Raw genomic sequence first — 22,182 nt, forward strand, 5'->3', positions numbered from 1 at the left:
GGGCGGTGAGACCCTGCCCCCGGCTGCCCAAACAAGTGGAAGGTGCCCCACCTCTGGAAACATCCCAGGCCATGCTGCAGGGCACTGAGCAACCTGCTGCAGATGTCTGTGCTCACTGCAGGGGGCTGCACTAGGCGGCCCTCACTGCTTCCTTCCCACCCAAACCAGTCTGTGGCTCTGGGATCCCACACTGAGACATCCGGAGCCGGGCGTGAGGCTCACCCAGGCTGCGGGGCAGGGAGCACCTCTGCCAGGCCAGCAGGCTGCGGTGAGACGGGCAGCAGGTACCCAGCAGCCCAGCGTGGGTGGGCACTGCCTGAGGGAGCTGCCTTGGGCAGGACTTGCGGCTCTGCAGGCAGCGAGGCTGCCCTGTGGCTCCTGCCAAGAGCAGTTGTGCCGCCCCAGCTCCCTGCTGTGGCCATCCTCAGTCCTCGGATGCTGTGATTGATTGATGCCTTGCTGGGCTCAAGGCACTCAAGGACAGGTCTGCAGCAGGGAGAGATCAAAGAGCCCCGCGGGGACACCACGCTGAGCTGACAGGGCTCCGACAGGAGCTGCTGTGGACGTGCTGCTTCTGCTCTCAGAAACGGCAGCCGAGGGGGGCTGAAGGAGGACCTTGCCACAGAGGCAGCCCTGGGACCTTGCTGCCTACCCCAGACAGCAAGGAAACCTGTTTTGGGTTCAGCTGCTTCCAGGCCCTGGAGTGGTGAGCAGCTCGGCACTGTCACCTGCATGGGCTGCGAGCGGCTCTGGAGAGCTGCGAGCTGCTCTGCTGCTGGTCCTCAGCAACGCTCACACTGTGGCTCAGGAGATGGGAAAAGGAAGGGAAAAGCACAAAGCAGAGGAAAAGCCACCCAGGACACAGGGAAGACACAAACAAATCCTCCTTAGCCTGTGCTGTCAAACCCTTCAGGCACTCAGGGCTGGCCCCACGGCCTTGCTGAACCCCAGCCAGTGCCCCTGTCCTGGCACAGGGCTCTGCCTCTCCCTGGTCACTGCTGGGCTGCTCCAGCAATGGCACAGGCCCCACGAGGGGGATGCAGAGAGGTGCTGAGCAGGGACAAAAAGCAGCATCTGTGACTGCCTGGTACCAGGGCAGCTCTGTGCCCACCCTCTTCTCCCAGATGGCAGCAGGGCCAGAAGACTACCAGGGCCTTCATCCCCAGAAGAGAGCTCAGGTGTCTGCTGTACTTGGCTCGCTGCTCTGCCCCCTGAGTGCTGCACCCCTGCATGGGCTCCCTGCTGCTGCTCCCCCAGAGGCTCTGGGCAAACTCAGGCACCCCCGGGTGCTTTGGTGTCTCCTTCTCTCCCCTGAGGCCGGCACTGCTGACTCCCTTTCCTGCCCTCCAGACTGATAAAAGTGAGCAGCAAGGACTTGGCTTTCTGACTGTAGCACTGAAGGAGGATGCTGGCAGCTGCCTTTCTTCCTGCCCCTTGGCATAGATGGCCTCTGCTGGGAGACATCAGGCTTGGCCAGGACCTGGAGCTGTGCTGTGGGCAGCCACTTCCACCTCCCCAGCTTTTGCTTTTGTGTGGGCACAGCATCACGTGTGGGCACAGCATCACGTGTGGGTCCAGCTGCCCCTGTCCTGGGGGCCTGGGCGAGGGACATTTTGGTGGGGCTCCAACCTGCGGCAGCCATTCCTGGGTGCCAAGAAAGGCACAGGCACCTGTGGGCAGCAGAAGGGGAGCTTGCTGCTCTGGCTGCTGCCTGAAGCAGAGCTGAAACCTCCCAGCAAGGAGCAGGGGGGTGGAAGGCCAGGGATGTCTTGGGCTGGGGGGTGGGGGCGAGGCTGTGGCCATGGTGCAGGCTTCCTGCGAAAGAAGGGAGTGCTGGCCGGGCACGGCGGGTGGGAACGGAGTTCCCAGGATAACAAAAGGCCTGGGGGAGGGTGGAGGGGTGGAAATGAGCAGGTACAGGTGGAGAGAAAGAGCTGTCAGGAAGGTTTGGGTGCCCCAGGGGCCCGGGAGGAGCTGCTGGGCCGTGGGCACCGGCCGCTGTGTTTCCCTTGCGAGCGCTGGGGGAGCAGAACACAGGCGCCGCGTTCCCTGGCACACACACACTCTCTCTAATCCCTTTCCTGCTGGTATGTCAGAGAAAGCTATTTCTGGAACATGAAATCTAGGTCAAAAAGAAGGAGAAAATCTGAAGGGAATGATGGCAGCCTCCCTCCTCAGAGGCCGTGTGGGGTCAGAGCAGGCTGATGCGATTAGCGAGGGGCCGCAGTGCTGCTTTGCTCCTTGGCTGCGGCCACTCCTGCACAGGCTGAGCAGGGTGGCTGGGCCTGGCTTGGCTTTCCCTCTGCCTTCACACCACTGCTCCTTCCCCACAGGGCAGGCATGCCAGGAGAGAGCAGAGCAGCAGAACTTGCCTTCCTACCCAGAAACCAGCTGATTGCCATGCAGAGAGGAGCAGGCGGAGGAGGGCTGTGCTGGCAGCCCAGCAGGCAGCTGTGTGCTGAGCTGCAGCCAGAGCAGGGAGAGCAGCAGCACAGGGAGGGGATTCTGCCCCTCTGCTCTGCTCTGCTCAGACCCCACCTGCAGTCCTGTGTCTATCTCTGGGGCCCCCAACACAAGAGAGACTTGGACCTGCTGGAGAGGGTCCAGAGGAGGCCACAGAGATGCTCAGAGGGCTGCAGAACCTCCCCTGTGGGGCCAGGCTGGGAGAGCTGGGGCTGTGCAGCCTGGAGAAGAGAAGGCTCCAGGGAGACCTCAGAGCAGCCTTGCAGTACCTGAAGGGCTCCAGGAGAGCTGGGGAGGGACTCTGGACAAGGGCTGGGAGAGCCAGGCTGAGGAACAATGGCTTTGAGCTGGGAGAGGAGAGACTGAGAGTGGAGAGGAGGAAGGAATTGTTGAGAGTGAGGGTGGGGAGAGCCTGGCACAGGCTGCCCAGGGAGGCTGTGGCTGCCTCCTGCCTGGAGGTGCTGAGGACCAGGCTGGATGAGGCCTTGAGCAGCCTGTGCTGGTGGGAGGTGTCCCTGCCCATGGCAGGGGGCTGGAGCTGGCTGAGCTTTGAGCTCCCTTCCCACCCAAGCCATTCCAGGTTCTGTGACACACTGTGAGCCAGGGAAGGCTGGCTGTGCCCATCCCTCCCTGTGTGGCTGTCCCAGCAGCTGTGGCAGCTCACCCCACAGCGATGCAGCCCTTGGAAAGGTGCTCAGCACCACGCTGCTTCGTGCTGGGACACCACACAGAGCTGTGCAGCCACTTTGTCCTTCCTCCACCGAGCACAGCCACACTTCTCCTGCAGGGGCAGCAGTGCCAAGGCACCAGGCTGGCATCTGCCTTTGCCCGGGGCAGGACAGAGTTCCCAGCACAGCAATGGTCCCGGAGCCACCTCTCTAATTTACTGATGGCAGGGAAAGAAAGGCAATACAAAGAAGACAGAGAGCAGGCTGGAGGCAGAAGGACAGCCCCTGTGGCATGGGCTTGGGGACTGTCTCTCCCAGGCAGTGCTGCCGTGGCCAGCCTGGGCTTGGCAAAGCTCTGCTGTATGGAAGGGCACAAGGTGTGTGCAGCCTGGGCAGCTGTTCAGGGGAGTGCTGCCAGTCTCAAGCCTGATGCAGAAAGGGAGAACTGGGGGGTTGGTGCCACTGCCTTCCAGAGCTCACACTCTGAGGGTTATTGTAGCCATTGGTAAGTGTTTCAATAGACACAGCCCTGTCCTGCAGGAGGTGGCAGGCATGGATCTCCTGGCATCACTGGCAGAGATCTGGGCACAGGATAAGCAGGCAGGCACCTGGGCTTTCTGGGCACAGGCTGCCAAATCCCAGGGCAGGATGCTTGGAGCAGGGCTGACCTTCCCAGACAGCTTCTGGAGGGTGAGGGAGAGCTGGAGCAGGAGCTGGCTTGGTGTGAGCTTTCCCTGCTGCCACTGGCGCCTGGCACCCATGTGCTGGGCATCCTCACCTCCTCTGGTTGTGCTTTGCTCTCTTCTGCCTTCCTCTTGCCCCTGGACATCAAACACCCAGCTCTGTCCTGCAAGCAGTCTACTAAGCAAGCAATTCCCAGTGCAGCCTCTAATCAGAAGGAGCTGGGCCTGGGAAGCCCTTTGTGCTGCTGTGTGGCTGTGGGCTGGGTGCCTGGCAATTAGCTGAAGAGGTTTCAGTGGGGCTCTGGAGGCTGCAGCTTGGCTTTGTTGAAGGCTGATCAAGGGCAGCTCATCATCTGCCTCACTGGCTGCCCAGTAGGAGCTGATGGCCTTGCAGCACCTGAGTGGCACAGGGTTTGTAGGAGCACCCAGCCTGCCGGGGGGGGGGGTGCCAGCTGCCAGGGCTCCCCCAGCCCTGCTCCCCACACAGACCCCAGACCCACTGCCCTCCCCAGAGCCGAGCCCCCTGCACCTCCTCGTGCCCTCAGCTGCTGGCTGAACCCCTTTGCTTTCTGGTTTGACCCCTGTGCTGTCCTCAAAGCATGAGGAGCTGCTCTGAGCCCCCCCATAGCTGTGTGGTTCAGTGCCAGAGCTCATGCCAAGCCCAGCCTGCCCTGCTGGACCTGACCCTGCTGTCCCCATGGGTTGCTTGCTGTCTGCCTCCACACTGCCAGCAGCACTGTGCAGCCCTGGTGAGATGCTGGACTCCTCCTGCCCACTCTGGTGTGTGCCTGGCTCGATGCCCAGGCACTGCCATGTCTGGGGGCACCAAGCCATCACCTTTCTGATCAGCTCCCAAAGCTGCCACAGCACTGCTGCTGCTGCTGCTGCCTCTTTAGGAGGGCTCCCAGCCTCCCTCTCTGTGACTGGGCCCCTGATGGGGACAGCTCCCCAGGGCTGCTGGTGCAGGGCTGCTGGTGCAGGAGGGGTGTGTTTGAAGGGAGCTGGAGAGGGCTCTCAGGGTGGAGCAGAGGCTGCCAGTAACCACTCAGCCTTCAGACAGTGCTGTGGTGCAGCCACTTCCCCCTGTTGGTCCCAGCTGATGCCCCCAAGCCCAGAGGCACCAATCTGCTGCTCCTACACCTTTCTGATCAGCTCCCAAAGCTGCTCCTGGGATGGGACCCCTCAGCTCCTTGTGCCCTGCACCATGGCTGAGCCTCACCTGGAGCACCTGGCCAGGAGCTGACAGGGACAGAGGCTGCAGACCAAGTGCCCAGAAGCACCACAGGCAGGTAACAGGTTCCTCTCCTGGCAAGGTCCTGCCAACTTCCCTGAGCATCTCCCTGGGGATTCCAGCCCTGGCAGGGGCTTGCACTGGCCAGAAGGCAGCAGGGAGAGCAGAGCTGCAGCTCTGCACACCTAACCCCAGCAGCTCTGCCCATGCCTTCAGCAGCCACTTGCAGAAGCATTGCCCCTCCCTGCCCCCCCCAGCCTGGCACACACTTCCCAGGAGAGGCAAAGGCCCTGCTGCAGGTGGTGCTCTGGCACAGGCAGCCCCAGGCAGAGCCTGGCTGTACCACATGTGTCCCCAGGCCAGGGCAGAGCCTGCACTCCCTGCTGCCTGGGTGAAACACAAACCCAGCTCTTGCATCTCTCTGCTCCTGGCCTCTCCCAGTGCTGCCTGCCCTGGGCATGTGTCCTCACTTGCTGCTCCTTGCTCTCCTGAGCCAGCAGCAGCCTGGGGCAAGACCCCTGCCTCCCTCGCTGCCCACCTGGCTGCTGAAGGCCCAGGGGCTCACAGGAGCCTCCTCTGGCAGCACTGCAGGGGGCAGGGCAGTCCTGCTGGGCAGTGTGGGCAGCCCTGACCCATCCCAGAGGGGGCACTGGGGAAAAGAAGGTTTGGTGTGCAGGAGAGCCAGCTCCTGCCAGGCCTTTGGAGAAGAGATCTGCTCTGCTGTGATGCTAGGAGCTGCCTCCTGGGAGAGACTGGTGAGACACAGGGGCTGAGCAGGGCTGCCTGCAGCCTCACCCCTGCTCTGGGGCATGGAGTCAGCCCTGACTAACAGTGTGGGGAGAAGCCAGGCCCCTGCCCAGCACAGTAATTGCTAACAAGAAGAGAAGGGCCTGGCATGAGTAATGCCTGCATCCAGCAGGGCATCCAGAGCTGGGGATGACACTGCTCTGTGCACCCAGGCTGCAGGCTCCTGGGCTCTGGGCTTTGGGAAGGCTTCTTAGTGCCTGGGAAGCCAGAGCAGGATCTGGTTGCAGCCCATGCCAGGCCTGCTGGGGTTCATGGTCTCTGTGCACCTGATGGAGAGGGGCAAATAGGACTCAGTGCTGTCAGACCCCTCTGTGGCTGCTGCAGCTCTGTCTCTGGGACAGAAAGCAGCTGGAGCCAGCCCAGCCAAAGGGTGAACCCTGAGCATCCCACTGAGGGAAGGTGTAGAAGGACCTGGGTGCAGCAGGGTGACACTGCCCAGCACCTCTTCTGCCCTGCCTGCAGGGGAGGGAGCAGGCTGGGCAGCACTGTGAGCCTGGCACACAGCCCTGCTCTGCCTCTCACAGAGCTGTGCTGGCACCAGCATGGCACTGGAGCTGTGCTGCTGAGCCCAGGTTTGGCACTCTGCTGCCTGGGCTGCACTGCTGGGGTCTGGGCTGGCTGGGCCCCTGGCTGGGCAAGGTCAGAGCTGCCTGGGACCCTCTGGGGCAAAATCCCAAACCCTGTGGAACTGGAGGGGGAACATTTGCACTGTTTGCCTTTCCCCCCCATGCCAAATCCTCCAGACTCTTTCCAGGAGTCCTACCCTGTGCAAAGCAGTTCATGGTGAGCCCCAAAGCCTTGCCACACAGCTCCATCACTGAGGATGCCTTCTGCCTTCCCTCCTCTTGTCAGCCCCAGCTCCTGCCCCTGCCTGAAGGTGCTGCAGGGACTGGGATGTGCTCAGGCCCTGGGGCAGCCTGGGCAGGGCCCCTCAAAGACATTTTTGTTCCCAAGGGTTTCAGAAAGGCATCAGAACTGTCAGCTGCAGCCTAGATCAGGGTAACAACAGCTGCACAGTGGAGAGCAGGAGGAAGATAGAAGCTATTGATCATGTGGGGCAGCAGGGCTGCTTGCCCATGCTGCAGGTTTCTGCTGCACCTGCAGCCCTGCAGGAATGCAGGCAGAGAGAGCAGCCAGTGCTCCTGGGCAAGGCGGGCACCCACCAGGTGCTCCCAGCCCTGCTACTCAGGCTTGGGTTCTGTCTGACTGAATGAAGCCTTGGAGCTCTCCCAGAGCTCTGTAGCCGGCATCAGCTGTGGTGGGCAGATGCCAGCAGGCAGAGCCTGCATCCCGAGGTCCAGCGCCAGCCCAGTGCCATGCCCGGCCGCTGGGCTCCCTCCCCGGCACAGAGCGAGCCCCCACGAACCCACAAAGGTCTTGGACAGCTCTGGCTGGAGACACAGGTGCCTGAGCCCATCCTCTCATGCCCTCGACTCCTCCCGGGATGCGGGCAGCAGTGTCCCCCGTGCCCCCCGCCTCCCCGTGCCCCCCGCCGGCCGCCCGCGGGCACTCACTGCTGTTGGTGGGCAGGGTCCTGCTGCCGCTGAGGCTGCCGGTGGTCGGAGGGGAGATGGAGCGGACGGAGCCCGTGTCCTCTTCCTGGGAGCAGCCCGCCTGGATGGCTCGGAGGTAGCTGTGGCTCCGCGAACGGAAGTAGCTGGGCAGGGGCAGGTCCAGCACCTCGGCGGCCGCCGACTCGGGCTCGCTGTAGGTAGAGTCGCAGACCGCCTCGTACTGCTCGCCCAGCTCCGGCTCCGCTGCCTGCGGGGCAAGAGGGGCACGGCCAGTCAGACCCTGCCCGCGGCCAGCCGCTGCCCTTCCCCTCCAGCCCCTGGCCCCGCGGAGCGCTCCAGCCCCTGGCCCCGCCGGGCTCTCCTGCCCCTGGCCCTACGGAGCTCTCCAGCCCCTCGCCCCGCGGAGCTCTCCTGCCCCTGGCCCTACGGAGCTCTCCTGCCCCTGGCCCCGCGGAGCTCTCCTGCCCCTGGCCCCGCGGAGCTCTCCTGCCCCTGGCCCTACGGAGCTCTCCAGCCCCTCGCCCCGCGGAGCTCTCCTGCCCCTGGCCCTACGGAGCTCTCCTGCCCCTGGCCCCGCGGAGCTCTCCTGCCCCTGGCCCCGCGGAGCTCTCCTGCCCCTGGCCCTACGGAGCTCTCCTGCCCCTGGCCCCGCGGAGCGCTCCTGTCCTTGGCCCCGCGGAGCTCTCCTGCCCCCGGCCCCGCGGAGCTCTCCAGCCCCTGGCCCCGCGGAGCTCTCCTGCCCCCGGCCCCGCGGAGCTCTCCTGCCCCTGGCCCCGCGGAGCTCTCCTGTCCTTGGCCCCGCGGAGCTCTCCTGTCCTTGGCCCCGCGGAGCGCTCCAGCCCCTGGCCCCGCGGAGCTCTCCTGTCCTTGGCCCCGCGGAGCGCTCCAGCCCCTGGCCCCGCGGAGCTCTCCTGTCCTTGGCCCCGCGGAGCTCTCCTGCCCCTGGCCCCGCGGAGCTCTCCAGCCCCTGGCCCCGCGGAGCTCTCCTGCCCCTGGCCCCGCGGAGCTCTCCAGCCCCTGGCCCCGCGGAGCTCTCCTGCCCCTGGCCCCGCGGAGCTCTCCTGCCCCTGGCTCCGCGGAGCTCTCCTGTCCTTGGCCCCGCGGAGCTCTCCTGCCCCTGGCCCCGCGGAGCGCTCCAGCCCCTGGCCCCGCGGAGCGCTCCTGCCCCTGGCCCCGCGGAGCTCTCCTGTCCTTGGCCCCGCGGAGCTCTCCTGTCCCCGGCCCCGCGGAGCTCTCCTGCCCCCGGCCCCGCGGAGCTCTCCTGCCCCCGGCCCCGCGGAGCGCTCCTGCCCTTGGCCCCGCGGAGCGCTCCAGCCCCTGGCCCCGCGGAGCTCTCCTGCCCCTGGCCCCGCGGAGCTCTCCAGCCCCTCGCCCCGCGGAGCGCTCCAGCCCCTCGCCCCGCGGATCTCCTGCCCGGTTCTGCTCGCAGCAGGCAGACCAGGAGGGGCAGCGGTCGGTGCTGGTGGGTGCAGCATGGCCACGCTCTCCCCTGAGAGGGACGAGAGGACCCTCCTTGGAGGCCAGAGGGTCCCTGCTTGTGGAGCAGGAGCGACTTACCACCACAGTACGTGAGAAACAGCCCCCAGTCCCTGATGGAGAGGTTGAGACCAGATGGGGCTAGAACTCCTGCCTGGACAGCTTCTGATGGGTGCCCTTGCCCCACCAGCACAGCTGGGAGACCCCAGCCTCAGCCGGGGGGTTGTGGTCGGACCCAGTGGTCTCAAAAGTCCCTTCCCACCCCAGCAGTTCTGTGGCTCTGTGGCACTGCTGGGGCAGGCACACTCCGTGCTGGGGGGAGATGACCTACAGAGAGGTGCAGTGTGGAGAGAGCAGGTAGGGAGGTGTGGGCAGGGGGGACAGCTCCATGCTCGATCAGGAACAGGCTGCCTGGGCTGGTTCTAGGTGGCGCCACTGGGAGCCCATCCTGGCCCCATCTGCAGCAGAGGAATGGGAGAGGGCTCAGCAGCAGGCTGCAGCAAGGTGAGAGCTGAGCAGGGGCAGCTTCACTCCCTGCTCTTCCTGCTGCCCCCCTCTCCCTCCCGCCTATGCCCACGGCCCTGCCCTGCTCTCCAGCAGCGGTGGCTGATCAAACTTGGACTCAGGAGTGGCTCACCTGGGTTAAACCAGAGCCAGGCTAAAGAAGAGCAATTCTGAAGTACAGATGAGAGAGGCTGAGAGTGACCTTGTTGCCCACTTCCATCTCTCTTGGCCCTTTCTTCATCCTCAGGGGCAGTATTTCTGGCCAGCACTAGCATCTGAGCTCCACAAGGCTTGGCTCAGGAAGTTCTCCTTTGCCCCTAAAACTCATGGTCCCTAACCCCCTGCCAGTGCCAGGGGAACCAAGCTGTGCAGCTGCCCTGCAGTGCCTCCATCAGGAGTGCTTCCTCCTCCTCCTGCTGCTGGCCACAGGTGTGTGCTGACCCCCAGCCTGCCTCACCCCCTGCCACGGGCGCCCAGGCTGCCTGGAGAAGGCTGTGTGGGGAAGGAAGAGGGAAGCAGCAGCGGGACGGTACCTGCTCTCCATGGGTAAAAATCTGAGGGATAAGTAAGGGGGCTCCAAAGATCTGGAAGAAAGAGTTGGAGAAGGTTAAAGGCCAGGAACAGGAGGGCCCCTCAGACAGACAGCCACTGCACAGGGACGAGGGGAGCAGGCAGCCTGCCCCCGGGGCGCCGCTGCCGACACTGCAGTACAGACTCGAGAGCCCCGGAGATGCCAAGCGGGATGCCGCAGGGGGCCTCAGACAGCAGCACAGACACAGCACGGCAAAGCTCCACGGGACGCCCCCCAGCCCCAGAGGAGCTGCTGGCATCCGGGGGCAGACAGAGCACGCCGGGGACACGCAGTGCTGGACACCCCCTGGCACGCAGGGGCTGGCTGTGCCCGCCGGGAGAGGCCTGGGCTGGCTCCCGGTGAGCTGCTCTGGGAAAGCTCCAGCGTGGGGCAGCGCCCGGCAGCGCGGCCGGGAGCAGCAATGGCCCTCCGCAGCCCCCAGAGCCGGGGGGGAGGGGCAGGCTGAGTGCTCCCTGCTGGGGACAGTGTTCCTCACCCTCAGGAGGTGACCACCTCGCCGCTGTGCCCTCTGTCCCCGTGCCAGACAGGAGCCACACGGAAGCAATGCTGCCTACTCTCCACAGCAAAGCCACAGCACACACTCGGCGTAAGGACAGACAGACACCGTGCTGCCTGTGGGGACGGATGCCCTCCCCCTCCTCCTCATCCCTGCTCTGCAGAGCACATTCAGCCCTGCGTGAGCTGCTGGAAAGGATCCTCTCTCGGGCAGGACGCAGGCTCGGAGTGCACTTGCGGGAAGAGATCTGGCTCTGGGGCCGGCCCTTCTACACAAGGCACAGCTCGGCGTGGTCAAACAGTGCTGGGGGCACCGGCTGGCTCCCCGCGGCCACTGGCGCCCCTGGTGTGCCAGCCGGGTGCCAGCGTGCACCCCCGCGGAACCTCCAGAGGCTTGCGAGGTAGAGGCCAGCTGGGACAAACCCCAGCGCGGTGGAGCTGGCTATCAGAGCCGGGGATGCTTCTGCGCGGGAGCACGCCGGGGTCCTGCTGGGCACGCAGGGGAGGTGCTGGAGCTCACCCCAGGGGCAGGGCAGGGGAGGCAGTGCTGCCGGCTCTGGCTGAAGGGGCAGGGCAGACACACCAGAGGGTGAGACCAGCGCACACGGGCGGCGGGACCAGCTCCATCCCGGCTCAGCAGACCCGCGGGAGGTCTCTAAACCCCAACCCAGCTACAAGTGACCTCCCCGCGATGTGGAGGGTGGTGGACAGCAGCCTCGGGCCTGAGAGGGGGCTGTGGCAGCTGCCCTGACCCCAGTGCCACAGAGCTACCAGCCTGGGGCTGGGGCGTTTGCCTGGGCAGCTCCTGGCACATCGCGGGTAGCTCAGACCCTGCAGCAAAGAGACCTCTCTGGTGTCTGCACGGAGGTGCTGAACGGCAGCTTCAGACGGGGAGGGAGCACAGACCGAGCCCACCCCTGGTCAGCAGTCGGGGCCCTGGCATTGGACACAAGGAGCCCACCCCTGGTCTGCAGGCAGGGACAGGTTCGGACACGGATGGACACGCCAAGGACGAGAACGCAACGGTGCTGCCCCCTGCCCGGCGCGGCTTCAGACACCAGCACAGCGCTGCGGCCGAACGAGGAACGCCACAGAGCACACGGAACACGCACGGGCGCCCCACTGCCCCTGCCCTGCCCACGGCTCCGCAGCAAGGGCTGCCCAGGAGAGACCAGGCAAGGCACCGAGGGCCTGGGCTGCCGGAGGGCTCACAGCCCCACAAGCAGCACATCTCGCCTCCTCCATGCTCTGGTTCGTGGTGCCCATCCCCACAACCCCCTCCATGCTCTGGTTCGTGGTGCCCATCCCCTAACCCTCCTCCATGCTCTGGTTTGTGGTGCCCATCCCCACAACCCCCTCCATGCTCTGGTTCGTGGTGCCCATCCCCACAACCTCCTCCATGCTCTGGTTCGTGGTGCCCAACCCCTAACCCTCCTCCATGCTCTGGTTCGTGGTGCCCATCCCCTAACCCTCCTCCATGCTCTGGTTCGTGGTGCCCATCCCCACAACCTCCTCCATGCTCTGGTTCGTGGTGCCCATCCCCTAACCCTCCTCCATGCTCTGGTTTGTGGTGCCCATCCCCACAACCCCCTCCATGCTCTGGTTCGTGGTGCCCATCCCCTAACCCTCCTCCATGCTCTGGTTTGTGGTGCCCATCCCCACAACCCCCTCCATGCTCTGGTTCGTGGTGCCCATCCCCACAACCTCCTCCATGCTCTGGTTCGTGGTGCCCATCCCCTAACCCTCCTCCATGCTCTGGTTTGTGGTGCCCATCCCCTAACCCTCCTCCATGCTCTGGTTCATGGTGCCCATGCCCACAACCCTCCTCCATGCTCTGGTTCGTGGTGCCCATCCCCTAACCCTCCTCCATGCTCTGGTTCGTGGTGCCCATGCCCACAACCCTCCTCCATGCTCTGGTTCGTGGTGCCCATCCCCTAACCCTCCTCCATGCTCTGGTTCGTGGTGCCCATCCCCTAACCCTCCTCCATGCTCTGGTTCGTGGTGCCCATCCCCACAACCTCCTCCATGCTCTGGTTCGTGGTGCCCATCCCCTAACCCTCCTCCATGCTCTGGTTCATGGTGCCCATCCCCTAACCCTCCTCCATGCTCTGGTTTGTGGTGCCCATCCCCTAACCCTCCTCCATGCTCTGGTTTGTGGTGCCCATCCCCACAACCCCCTCCATGCTCTGGTTCGTGGTGCCCATCCCCACAACCTCCTCCATGCTCTGGTTCGTGGTGCCCATCCCCTAACCCTCCTCCATGCTCTGGTTCGTGGTGCCCATCCCCACAACCTCCTCCATGCTCTGGTTCGTGGTGCCCATCCCCTAACCCTCCTCCATGCTCTGGTTCGTGGTGCCCATCCCCTAACCCTCCTCCATGCTCTGGTTCATGGTGCCCATCCCCTAACCCTCCTCCATGCTCTGGTTCATGGTGCCCATCCCCTAACCCTCCTCCATGCTCTGGTTCATGGTGCCCATCCCCTAACCCTCCTCCATGCTCTGGTTCGTGATGCCCATCCCCTAACCCCCCTCCATGCTCTGGTTCGTGGTGCCCATGCCCACAACCTCCTCCATGCTCTGGTTCGTGGTGCCCATCCCCTAACCCTCCTCCATGCTCTGGTTCATGGTGCCCATCCCCTAACCCTCCTCCATGCTCTGGTTCGTGGTGCCCATCCCCTAACCCTCCTCCATGCTCTGGTTCATGGTGCCCATGCCCACAACCCTCCTCCATGCTCTGGTTCATGGTGCCCATCCCCTAACCCTCCTCCATGCTCTGGTTCATGGTGCCCATCCCCTAACCCTCCTCCATGCTCTGGTTTGTGGTGCCCATCCCCTAACCCTCCTCCATGCTCAGCCTCATGGTGCCCATCCCAATGCTTTGAGCCCTGCCCCACGCTGCTGCCCTGGCTCGGTGTGCACTGGATGGAGCAGCACAGGCACACGTGGGGGTGTGATGTGTGGGCACAGAGTGTGTGTGAGGTGTGCAGCAGAGGCAGCAGAGCTCAGTGCTGGGGTAGAGAGCTCAGTGCTGGGGCAGCAGAGCTCAGTCTTGGGGTAGAGAGCTCAGTGCTGGGGCAGCAGAGCTCAGCGCAGGTGTAGAGAGCTCAATCTTGGGGCAGGGAGCTCAGTGCTGGGGCAGGGAGCTCAGTGCTGGGGCAGCAGAGCTCAGTCTTGGGGTAGAGAGCTCAGTGCTGGGGCAGCAGAGCTCAGTGCTGGGGCAGCAGAGCTCAGTCTTGGGGTAGAGAGCTCAGTGCTGGGGCAGCAGAGGGCACATTGCTGGGGCAGAGCTCAGTCCTTGGAAGCAGAGCTCAGTGCTGGGAAGCAGAGCTCAGTGGTCAGGTAGAGAGGTCAGTCCTGGAGCAGAAAGTTCAGTGCTCGGGCAGAGGGCTCAGTTCTGGGCAGCAGAGCTCAGTGCTGGGGTAGCAGAGTTCAGTGATGGGAAGCAGAGCTCACTCCTTGGGGGCAGAGCTCACTCCTTGGGGGCAGAGCTCAGTGCTCAGGTAGAGAGGTCAGTCCTGGGGCAGAAAGTTCAGTCCTGGGGCAGAAAGTTCAGTGCTGGGGCAGAGGGCTCAGTGCTGGGGAGCAGAGAGTGAAGTGCTGGGGAGCAGAGAGTGAAGTGCTGGGGTAGGGAGGTCAGTGCTGAGGCATAGAGCTGAGAGCTGTGTGCAGAGGGCCCAGGGCTGCTGTGTCTCACCTGGTTGATGCAGCTGGACTCGGTGACACTGTCTGGGATCTGGTTGTATTCTTCCTCCCAGGTGGGGAACTTCGGAGGTAGGAGGATCTCGACAGAGTCCAGGCGGTCCAGGCTCCTGCCAGCCAAGAGAGCAGCTGTGAGTGGTGTCCCCATGGCAGGGGAGTCTGAGCAGCCCTGCCTGCTGACCCTCTCCCAGGCACAGCTGGCAACACAGACGTGAGGCTGGGCACCACGTCCGCCGCCTGGCTCCCACTGCACCTGAGCTGTCCAGCCCGGGGCACGGATGAAAGGTTGGTAGTGTGCAGGGGAAGGAAGGGGACAAGGCTTTGGGTCCTGCTGCCCCAGGGGTGCACTGCAGAGGCCAGCTTGGTACAGCTGGAGCAGATGGGATCCCTGGCAGTCCCCCAGAGCTCAGCCCCGGTGACAGAGCAGCTCTCACACAGGCTGCTGGGGAGGGAAGCTGGCTCCTGCCTGCCTCGCCTGCTGGGGAGAGGGGGTGAGAGCTGACTTTTGGGTGGCATTTGCAGTTGGAAACATCTGCAGCATTTGGCTTTTTTTTCTTTCTTTTTCCTTTCCTTTCTTTCCTTAAATTATTTAATTGCTGCAGAGGAGCCCAAACCCCAACCTGGAGAGAAGCTAAAGGAGAGCCAGGCCTGAAGGGCAGGAGCAGAGGGAGCTGGCGTCTGCAGAGCAGCTTTTGCTGCAGGCTGTGGCAGGAGCAGGGTGGCAGTGCCCTAGGGCTCAGCAGCAGCAGGAAGGATGAAGCTTTCCTGCTCTTCTGAGCCACCACAGAGCCTGCTTGAGGGAGGCTGTCACAGGCCAGCTGGGCCCTGGGGGGACACAGGGGTGGCCAGGTCAGCCTGGGTGAGCTGGGGCGACAGTCCCTCTCCAACTGCATGTGGTCCCTGTAGAGGACCCTTGGGGTGCCACTCCCCTGTGCCCTGTCCTTCACCAGCCTGGGGGACAGCAGAGCTGAGGGCAGGAGCCCTCTGCAGTGTGTGGAGCTCCAGGAAGGGCCATGGCATCTCCTGAGCCTCCAGCCTGGGGTGTGATGAGAGCAGGGAGTGATGGAAGCAGACACACAGCCCCCAGGGGCCCTGCTGCTGAGTGGCCAAGGGCCATGTGGCCCCCCAGGCTCTGGGAGATCCTTTTGTTGTCTGTCCCCCTCAGGCTGAGAAGGTTTTGCCTGTGGAGCTCAGTTGCACCCCGGGGTGAGTCAGCGGTGTCCCAGGGCAGGCAGTGTCCCTGCCAGCCTCCTAGTGCCCATCCTGCTGGCAGCCTGCCTGTGGGCAATGAGTCACAAAGCAGCCAGGGGAAGGGCAAAGGCCTTCCCAGGGGCTCTCACTGCTCTGTCCTGCAGAGCTGCAGCTGTCCCCCCTGCAGCACCTCCTGTCCCAAACCACAGCTCTGCTGCCCCTTGGCTGGTGGAGCCCAGAGATGGGCAAGGAGAGAGAGGGTCTTGGTGAGGGCTGGCATGGGGCCATGCCAGGTCATGGAGCTCCTGCTGCTGTCCCAAGGGTGTTCCAGGCTGGTGGGGCACCCCAGGGAGACCTCACAGCACCCACAAAGCTGCTGGGTGGGGAGGGTGGAGGCAGGGGGTGGTCAGCAGATGGCAGCTGTGCCCATGCTCAGGCTCTGGCTCTCCTGCTGCTGGCCTGTGCCCAGCACCAGCCCTGGCAGTCCTGGGCTGGAGGGGACAGGCTGGCTGGGGCCTGATGGCCCTGGCTGGAGGGTGGTGCTGAGAGCTGTGGAGCCCCCTCCTTCCCAGCAAGGATCCTTCCTCCCAGCAGATCTCCTGCTGGGGACTTGCAGCCCTTGCAGCAACCACAGAGTCCTACCCAGCCCTGCCAGGACCCCTCCTTGCCTCCAGCTGCAGCCATGGCTCAGCCAGCTCTGGCCTCCTGCTCAGCACCACCTTGTCCTGACTCAGCTCCTTCACAGAATCACAGCATGGTGGGGGTTGGAAGGGACCAACCTCTCTGCCAGGGCAGAGTCACCCAGGAGCACATCCAGGCAGGTTTTGAGTGCCCAGAGATGAAGCCCCCACTCTGGGCAGCCTGCTCCAGGGCTCCACCACCCTGAAAGAAGTTCCTCCTCATGTCTGGATGGAACTTCTGACGTTCCAGCCTGTGCCCACTGCCCCTTGTGCTGCCCCTGGGCACCACTGAGCAGAGCCTGGCCCCATCCTGCTGCCAGCCACCCTCTGAGCATTGCTCAGCAGGGCTGAGATCCCCCCAAGGCTGCTCTTCTCTAGGCTGAACAGCCTCAGTTCTGAGTCTTTCCTCACCAGAGCTGTTCCAGCCCCCCCAGCAACTCTGTAGCCCTCAAAGCTGCCTGTCTGTGGGGTCATACCCTGAGGGAGGTGAGCTGGATGGACAATGAGGCCAAGGTAGGGAGAATCTCAGTGTCTCAACTTGGTTGTTTTGCAGCAGAGACCACCAGGCCCAGCCATGCTGCCCTTGGGGTGGGTGTGAGAGCAGGGGACAGGGAGGGATTCAGAACAAGCACTTCCAGGGCTGCCTGCAGCTCAGGTTGTCACCAGCTCTCTGCAGAAAGCAGCATCTGGTCCACAAGCTGGAGCCACCATGGGGGTGTCCCCCTGCCTGCTGCCCCTGCACTCCCCTCTGGCTCTGTCTGCTGGAGAGCAGCAGCTCACCTGTGCTGGCATCTGCCTCCTCCTGCCCCCCTGTGCTGCTCACAGCCTGCTGAGCAGCAGCAGCAGCAGCAGCTGAAGCTTTGACAGCCTGTGGCAGCCTGGCTGCTAAGGACTCCACACAGAATCCCCACACAGACCCCAGCCTCTGCCCAGCAAGCTCTTGCTCTGCTCCCCTTGCCCTGCTGCCCATCTGGCTCAAGGCACTGGGGGTCTTGCTCCCTCCACAGCTGGTCCCAGAGCTCATCCCTGCTGACCTCAGGACGTTACCCAGGCCAGGGTGCCAATGGGGCACTCCTGCTGGGTCCCAGAGAGCACAGAGCTGGCAGGGCTGGAAGGGAGCTCAAGGCTCAGCCAGCTCCAAGCCCCTGCCATGGGCAGGGACACCTCACACCACAGCAGGTTGCTCACAGCCACCTCCAGCCTGGCTGCAAACACCTCCAGGCAGGAGGCTTCCACCACCTCCCTGGGCAGCCTGTGCCAGGCTCTCACCACCCTCCTGGGCAACAACTTCTTCCTCACAGCCAAGCTCCAGCTCCCCACTTCTAGTGCTGCTCCATCCCCCCCAGTCCTGTCCCTCCCTCACACCCCAGAGCAGAGGGGCAGGATCCTCTCCCTCCACCTCTGCCAATGGGCACTGGCAGCCCAGAAGCAGCTCAGCTGCCCTTGGCCTTCTGGGCTGCCAGTGCCCATTGCTGCCTTTCTGTCCCCTCAGAGGCTCGGATGGGGAAATCCCCACGGGATGAAAGCAGTGCCCAAAGCTGAAGGCACAGGGACCTGGGGCAGGCTCCTCTGAAGCCACCAGCACGGAAAAGCTCTCTGCCTTCCACCTCCTGCCCTGCTTGTCTCCTCCGCCCGCCCCGTGGGCAGCCCGGGGCTGGTGTGCCGGAGCCCTGCCTTGGGAGGAGGCTCTCCCTCGGGGTGCCGCTGGCTGGGCTCGGAGGGGCTGCTTGCGAGGCGGCCCCCGAGGGGGCTGTGCCGAGCTCCTGGAGGAGCTCCACCGTTACCTTTGCGTAGTGCTCTGCTCACTCAGGGACTGTTGGGTGGCCTTGAGGTAACTCTGCCTCCGAGCTGCAGTCTTTGGGGAGGGCTTGGGGCTGGCGTCGGAGTCCTCGCTGTCCTCATCCCCCATGGCTTTGATGTAGCTGCCGCTCCGCATGCGCCGGCACGGGATCTCGCCCTCCTTGTCCCGGGACAGGCTGTTGCTCCACTCCCCCTGAGGCACCTGCGGGGGCGAGGCCGGGGCTGAGGGGCAGCCCACCCCTCCCCCCCCCCCTGGGGGCTGAGGGGGGCAGGGGCGGCAAGGAGAGCGCTCTGGGAGCCTTGCGCCGGGGCGATGCAGCTCCTTCCACCCCCTCCCTCACCAGGCGGTGCCAGGCAGCCCTCTGTGTGATGCCTCTGGGCACGGCTCCCCACGGTGCTGCCCGCCCCAGCCCCCCACGGGGGGTCATGCTCACGCAGCTGTGCCAGGCCAGGCACGGGGTGGGGCCAGGGGAAGGCTCTCACCAGGCTTGTGCTGGGCTTTGGGGCACGAGTGGCACGGGGCGGCCAAGGCAAGGCTGAGGCACAACACGCTGCTCAGGACAGGCCAAGCAAGGGCTGCTGCAGCCCAGACCCTCACTGGGTTCAACACCCAGCAAGGGTTCTGAGGTGGAAATGAATCGTGGTGGCTGGACCCAATTTCTGAAGCCAGTCCAGGCCCTCACAAGTCCCTCCTGAGCAGCCTGGGCACAGAGACCTGTGTGGGCACATCGACACAGACCTTGTGCTGGCCACCCTGCAGCTGGAAATGTCCTCCTGTGCCACCCTGTGCAAGAAAACTCCTCCTGTGCCACCCTGCAGCCAGAAAACTCCTCCTGTGCCACCCTGCAGCCAGAAAACTCCTCCTGAGCCACCCTGTGCAAGAAAACTTCTCCTGTGCCACCCTGTGCAAGAGAAGTCCTCTTGTGCCACCCTGCAGCCAGAAAAGTCCTTCTGACTTCCCTGAGATACCTCTGCAGGTAACTTAAGGCAGATGTGCTCTGCTGTTCCCTCATTAGAGAAGGGTGAGCTGAGGTTTCCACCAGGGTCTGAAGCTCTGAGCACCTCAAGTGACCACTGCCACTGCCTGCTGCCCTGTGGAGTGCCTGTGTAGGTGTTCAGGGGCACAGCCAAGAGCCAGATGCCAGCCCAGGAGCGGCCAGGACAAGAGCCAGGTGCGGTGTGGGACAGGCCAGGAGAAGGATGGGGCAAGCTGAGCTCTCTGGAGCAAGCCTTGGGCTTGTGCCTAACTTGCTTTGCAGCTGGCCTTTGCCCTGGCCTTGAGCTGAGGAGCCAAGGAAAAGCCAGGGGAGCTGTGAGGGATGCAGCCATGGGCAGCCCCTGGAAGAGCCTGGGGGGGAGCTCTGGGGGGGAGCAGCAAAGGGCCTTGAGCTGAGTGCAGCTCCAGCTGCTGAGAGCACCCACTCAGGCTCTGCTGGCTGGAGCTGTGGCTCTGCCCAGCTCCCCTGGGCTGTGTGCTTAACCAGGTAGTGTCTGGATCCTGCTCTGGGGGTGCTGCAGCCCTGTGGCAGCTACATGGGAGGAGGCAGCGCCGGCTCCTGCTGCCTCCGTGTTCACAGCACCTCTGGGAGCCACAGCTGGCTTCAGTCTGCTCCTGGGGTGCAGCACCAAGATGAGCTTCAGCTCTGCAGGCAGCTCCCAGAGGCTGCTGCTGTCCTGAGGAGCACTGGGGTGTGCCAGAGGCAGGCTCCATCCAGGGGCAGCAGCTTCAGCTGAGCTTCAGCTCTGCAGGCAGCTCCCAGCGGCTGCTGCTGTCCTGAGGAGCGCTGGGGTGTGCCAGAGGCAGGCTCCATCCAGGGGCAGCAGCTTCAGCTGAGCTTCAGCTCTGCAGGCAGCTCCCAGCGGCTGCTGCTGTCCTGAGGAGCGCTGAGGTGTGCCAGAGGCAGGCTCCATCCAGGGGCAGCAGCTTCAGCTGAGCTTCAGCTCTGCAGGCAGCTCCCAGAGGCTGCTGCTGTCCTGAGGAGCGCTGAGGTGTGCCAGAGGCAGGCTCCATCCAGGGGCAGCAGCTTCAGCTGAGCTTCAGCTCTGCAGGCAGCTCCCAGAGGCTGCTGCTGTCCTGAGGAGCGCTGGGGTGTGCCAGAGGCAGGCTCCATCCAGGGGCAGCAGCTTCAGCTGAGCTTCAGCTCTGCAGGCAGCTCCCAGAGGCTGCTGCTGTCCTGAGGAGCGCTGAGGTGTGCCAGAGGCAGGCTCCATCCAGGGGCAGCAGCTTCAGCTGAGCTTCAGCTCTGCAGGCAGCTCCCAGAGGCTGCTGCTGTCCTGAGGAGCACTGGGGTGTGCCAGAGGCAGGCTCCATCCAGGGGCAGCAGCTTCAGCTGGGCTTCAGCTCTGCAGGCAGCTCCCAGAGGCTGCTGCTGTCCTGAGGAGCGCTGAGGTGTGCCAGAGGCAGGCTCCATCCAGGGGCAGCAGCATAGCTCACTCCCAGGGCTTCCTTCTGCCCAGAGGAGCCAGGGGGCAGCCCCTGTCCTGCCAGCCCCTGTCCTGCCAGCCTGCTGCTGGCTGTGCTTGGGAGGGGGCAGGGGCTGAGCCCAGCACTGCTTGGAGCAGAACCCAAGCAGCCTGTGGCACCACTCTGGCCATGGGACTGCTGCCATCATGTGTGCCAGGGGCCCTTATTCCCTAGGGCACAAGGAGCCAGGGCTGCCTGGGTGCAGGATCCAGGTGGGCACCAACTGGTGAGACACAAAGCTGGCCAGGCCTCCCCAGCCCTGCTGCTGCAGGGTTTCCTTGCAGGCCTCCTGCTTGGCCTCTGGGCTGCTGCTTGCAGGACTGAGCTGTGCCTCAGCAGCTGCTGGGGGACACCTGGCACAGAGCCCCTTCTGCCCCAGGCCTCAGCACTCCCTCTGCTGCTGCCCAGCTGCCTGCATGTGGGACAGGTCCCACAGGTCACTTGGGGTGGCTGTCTCTGACCTTTCCTGAAGGGGAGAGGGGCCCTGAGGAGCACTTTGATGCCCACAGAACTGCTGAGGTTGGAGGAGACCTTTTGAGCTCCTCCAGCCCAAGCACTCCCCCAGAGCTCCCCAAGCCACCCCTGCTGCTGAGCCACTACCCCACAGCCCCCAGCACCACATCCAGGCAGCCTCCAGGGCTGGGGACTCCACCACCTCCCTGGGCAGCCTGGGACAGAGCCTGAGAGCCCTTCTGGGAAGAGATTGTTCCTGAGCTCCAACCTGAACCTCCCCTCGCACAGCTTGAGGCCATCTCCTCTCCTCCTGTCACTTGTTGCCTGTGAGAGGAGACCAACCCCCCCTGGCTCCAGCCTCCTCTCAGGGAGCTGCAGAGAGCAATGAGGTCTCCCTCAGCCTCCTCTGCTCCACACCAACCCCCCCCAGCTCCCTCAGCTGCTGCTCCCCAGCCCTGCTCTCCAGACCCTTCCCCAGCTTGGTTGCCCTTCTCTGGCCCTGCCCCAGCCCTCAATGTCTCTCTTATACTGTGGCACCTATAACTGCACTCAAGCTGTGGCCTCAGCAGTGCCCAGCCCAGGGGCACCATCCCTGCCCTGCTCCTGCTGCCCACACCACTGCTGCTCCAGGCCAGGCTGCTGGTGACCTTCTTGCCCCCCTGGGCACTGCTGGCTCCTGTTCAGCTGCTGTCACCCAGCACCCCCAGGGCCCTTTCCGCTGGGCACTTTCCAGCCACACTGCCCCAAGCCTGGAGCCTTCCTGGGGTTGTGGTGCCCCAAGTGCAGCTCTCAGCACTTGGCCTTGTTGAACCTCCTACCACTGGCCTCAGCCATGGCTCCAGCCTGGCCAGATCCCTGTGGAAAGCCTTCCTGCCCTCCAGCAGGCTTCCTGCCTGCAGGAGTCTTGGGCCAGCAAGGGCAGACCTCATTGCTCTCTGCAGCTGCCTGAGAGGAGGCTGCAGGGAGCTGGGGTTGGGCTCTGCTCCCTGGTCTCAGGTGAGAAAAGGAGAGGCCATGGCCTGAAGCTGTGCCAGGGCAGGCTGAGGTTGGAGAGGAGGACAAATGTCTTTGCTGCCAGAGTGGTCAGGGCCTGGCAGAGGCTGCCCAGGGAGGTGGTGGAGTCCCCATGGCTGGAGGGGTTCCAGGAGTGTGTGGCCATGGCACTTGGGGCCATGGTTTGGTGGCCATGCTGGGCTTGGGTTGATGTTGGCCTGGGTGATCTGAGAGGGCTTTGCCAACCCAGACAACTCTGTGATTCCATGAGAAGGTCCTGGGGCAAGGGGCAGACAAGGATGGAGTCTGCAGCCCCTGGCTAAGGAGGTGAGAGCTTGCCAGCAGCTGGGGATGCCAAGCAGGGGCCAGGGCACTGCACAACCATGCCCTGGGACAGTGAGAGGTGCTGGGCCCAGCCCAAGGACACTGGGGACATTCAGAGCTCCTGTGGCAGTTCTGGTGCTGCTCAG

At 64.2% G+C, this 22,182-nt stretch overlaps 1 protein-coding gene across 1 annotated transcript in view; it reads right to left on the minus strand.

Moving 5' to 3' along the window:
• DLGAP4 (DLG associated protein 4) overlaps positions 1–22,182 on the minus strand; it is a 182,316-nt gene that overhangs the window by 51,694 nt on the left and 108,440 nt on the right. Inside the window, exons 6-9 of the mRNA XM_054173383.1 lie at positions 17,787–18,004; positions 14,127–14,241; positions 9,880–9,930; positions 7,367–7,613 (exon numbers count right to left, since the gene is read on the minus strand). Of these exons, the coding sequence (XP_054029358.1) occupies positions 7,367–7,613; positions 9,880–9,930; positions 14,127–14,241; positions 17,787–18,004 (631 nt within the window). The remainder of the gene's footprint in view (positions 1–7,366; positions 7,614–9,879; positions 9,931–14,126; positions 14,242–17,786; positions 18,005–22,182) is intronic.

The sequence above is a fragment of the Dryobates pubescens genome, chromosome 26 (assembly GCF_014839835.1).
Source record: "Dryobates pubescens isolate bDryPub1 chromosome 26, bDryPub1.pri, whole genome shotgun sequence".
Classification (NCBI taxonomy): Eukaryota; Metazoa; Chordata; class Aves; order Piciformes; family Picidae; genus Dryobates; species Dryobates pubescens.